The sequence below is a fragment of the Octopus bimaculoides genome, chromosome 3 (assembly GCF_001194135.2).
Source record: "Octopus bimaculoides isolate UCB-OBI-ISO-001 chromosome 3, ASM119413v2, whole genome shotgun sequence".
NCBI classification, from domain to species: domain Eukaryota; kingdom Metazoa; phylum Mollusca; class Cephalopoda; order Octopoda; family Octopodidae; genus Octopus; species Octopus bimaculoides.
The window spans coordinates 165,605,765-165,607,484 of NC_068983.1; the positions used below are offsets into that span (position 1 = coordinate 165,605,765).

Sequence of the window (1,720 nt, forward strand, 5' to 3'; positions counted from 1 at the left end):
CATGGCACCTTGGGCAAGTGTCTTCTATTATAGCCTTGGGCTGATCTAGGCCTTGTGAGTGGACTTGGTAGACGGAAACTGAAAGAAGCCCATCATATATATATATATATATATATATATATATATGTGTGTGTGTGTCTGTGTTTGTCTCCCCATCATCACTTGACAACCGATGCTGGTGTGCTTACATCCCTGTAACTAAGCGGTTCGACAACAGAGACTGATAGAATATGTACTAGTCTTCCAAAGAATAAGTTCTAGGGTTGATTTGTTCGAGTAAAGGTGGTGCTCCAGCATGGCCGCAGTCAAGACTGAAACAAATAAAAGAATACATATATATATAGGATGGACCATGTTGAGTCCAGTGCAGGACAAAGGCCTCAGCCTGTTCTCCCCCTCAACCATGGTCTGATGTGAAGGCAGTGACTTTGTGCTTGAGATCTCACTGGTTTGATAAGCCTACTCTGGCCCAGTGGCTCAACATGGTTTGACAGATGGGTGCAGCTTTCATACTCATACCCAGTAGTTGTTAAGTCGATTACATCAACCCCCAGTACTCAACTGGTACTTTATTTTACTGACCCTGAAAGGATGAAAGGCAAAGTCACCCTCAGCAGAATTTGAACTCAGAGCATAAGGACAGATGACATACTACTAAGCAGGTCGCCCAGCATGCTAACAACTCTGCCAATTTGCTGCCTTATATATGTTGAGAGGGGGGGGAGGGAGAGAGAGAAAGAGAGAGTTTATGCCTTCCTGTCTTGATATTGTATGATTGTTGTAAATGAATGTCATGTCCAATATTCTGCAAAAACATGTCTGGCCACGAGGAAATATTAATTTGCTTGGAAACAAATGAAGGTTGGTAACAGGAAAGGCATCTGACCATAGAAAATTTGCCTCATACAAGCATGGAGAACTGGATCAAAAAATGGAAGAAAACAATGAGGATAATGAAGTAGGATCCATTGAAATCCCACATTTTATAACTGGTATTCTTTTAATGCATAAATCGTATAACACTGTTTCATTAAGTTAAAATTTTCAATCCTCCTTTGTTTTATTCCATAGTAAAGGTGATTAAGAGGGTAAATCCAGGCAGAATCCTCATTATTTAACATCTGCTTTCCATGCTGTTATGGGGTGGATGAGAAGTTTTCTCCCAGAAGTGGGATATGAAGCTAAAAGCTTTCAGTGATACAGACTCAACAAAATAAGCTAAAAAGATAACAAGATTAAGAATCCAAATAAATATTTTATTTACAAAAGCACTAATATTCTATTAAACAAATAGCTTTTTATCAATTTCGTCGTAAACCTATCAACGTAGCATCAGCTTCCAGCAACGTCACGTGTTTTACGGAACCCAGGAATGCAGCAGACATCTCGAAGTCATTCAGTATCAATTTTACTTGAGTGCCACGACGGTATTCACTGGAAATGCAAAAAGAAAACATTTTTAATTTATAAAAAATATAAACATAAAAATAAGTATATGGTATATTATAAATAAATAAAAGACAGATAGACAGGTAGGTAGATAAAAAAAAAATGAGCATCATCATCGTTGAATGTCAGTCTTCCATGCTGGCATGGGTTGGACGGTTCGACTGGGGTCTGGGAAGCCAGGAGGCTGCACCAAGCTTAAGTCTGATCTGGCAGTGTTTCTACAGCTGGATGCCCTTCCTAATGCCAACCACTCAGAGAGTGTAGTGAGTGC

The 1,720-nt window shown here is 39.4% G+C and overlaps 1 protein-coding gene across 1 annotated transcript in view; it reads right to left on the reverse strand.

The window, feature by feature from the left end:
* Positions 1–1,235: 1,235 nt before the first annotated feature.
* Positions 1,236–1,720, reverse strand: part of LOC106867345 (28S ribosomal protein S28, mitochondrial) — a 4,042-nt gene continuing 3,557 nt past the window's right edge. The window contains exon 2 of the mRNA XM_014912194.2: positions 1,236–1,434. Within this exon, the coding sequence (XP_014767680.1) occupies positions 1,302–1,434 (133 nt within the window). The 3' untranslated portion in view covers positions 1,236–1,301. The remainder of the gene's footprint in view (positions 1,435–1,720) is intronic.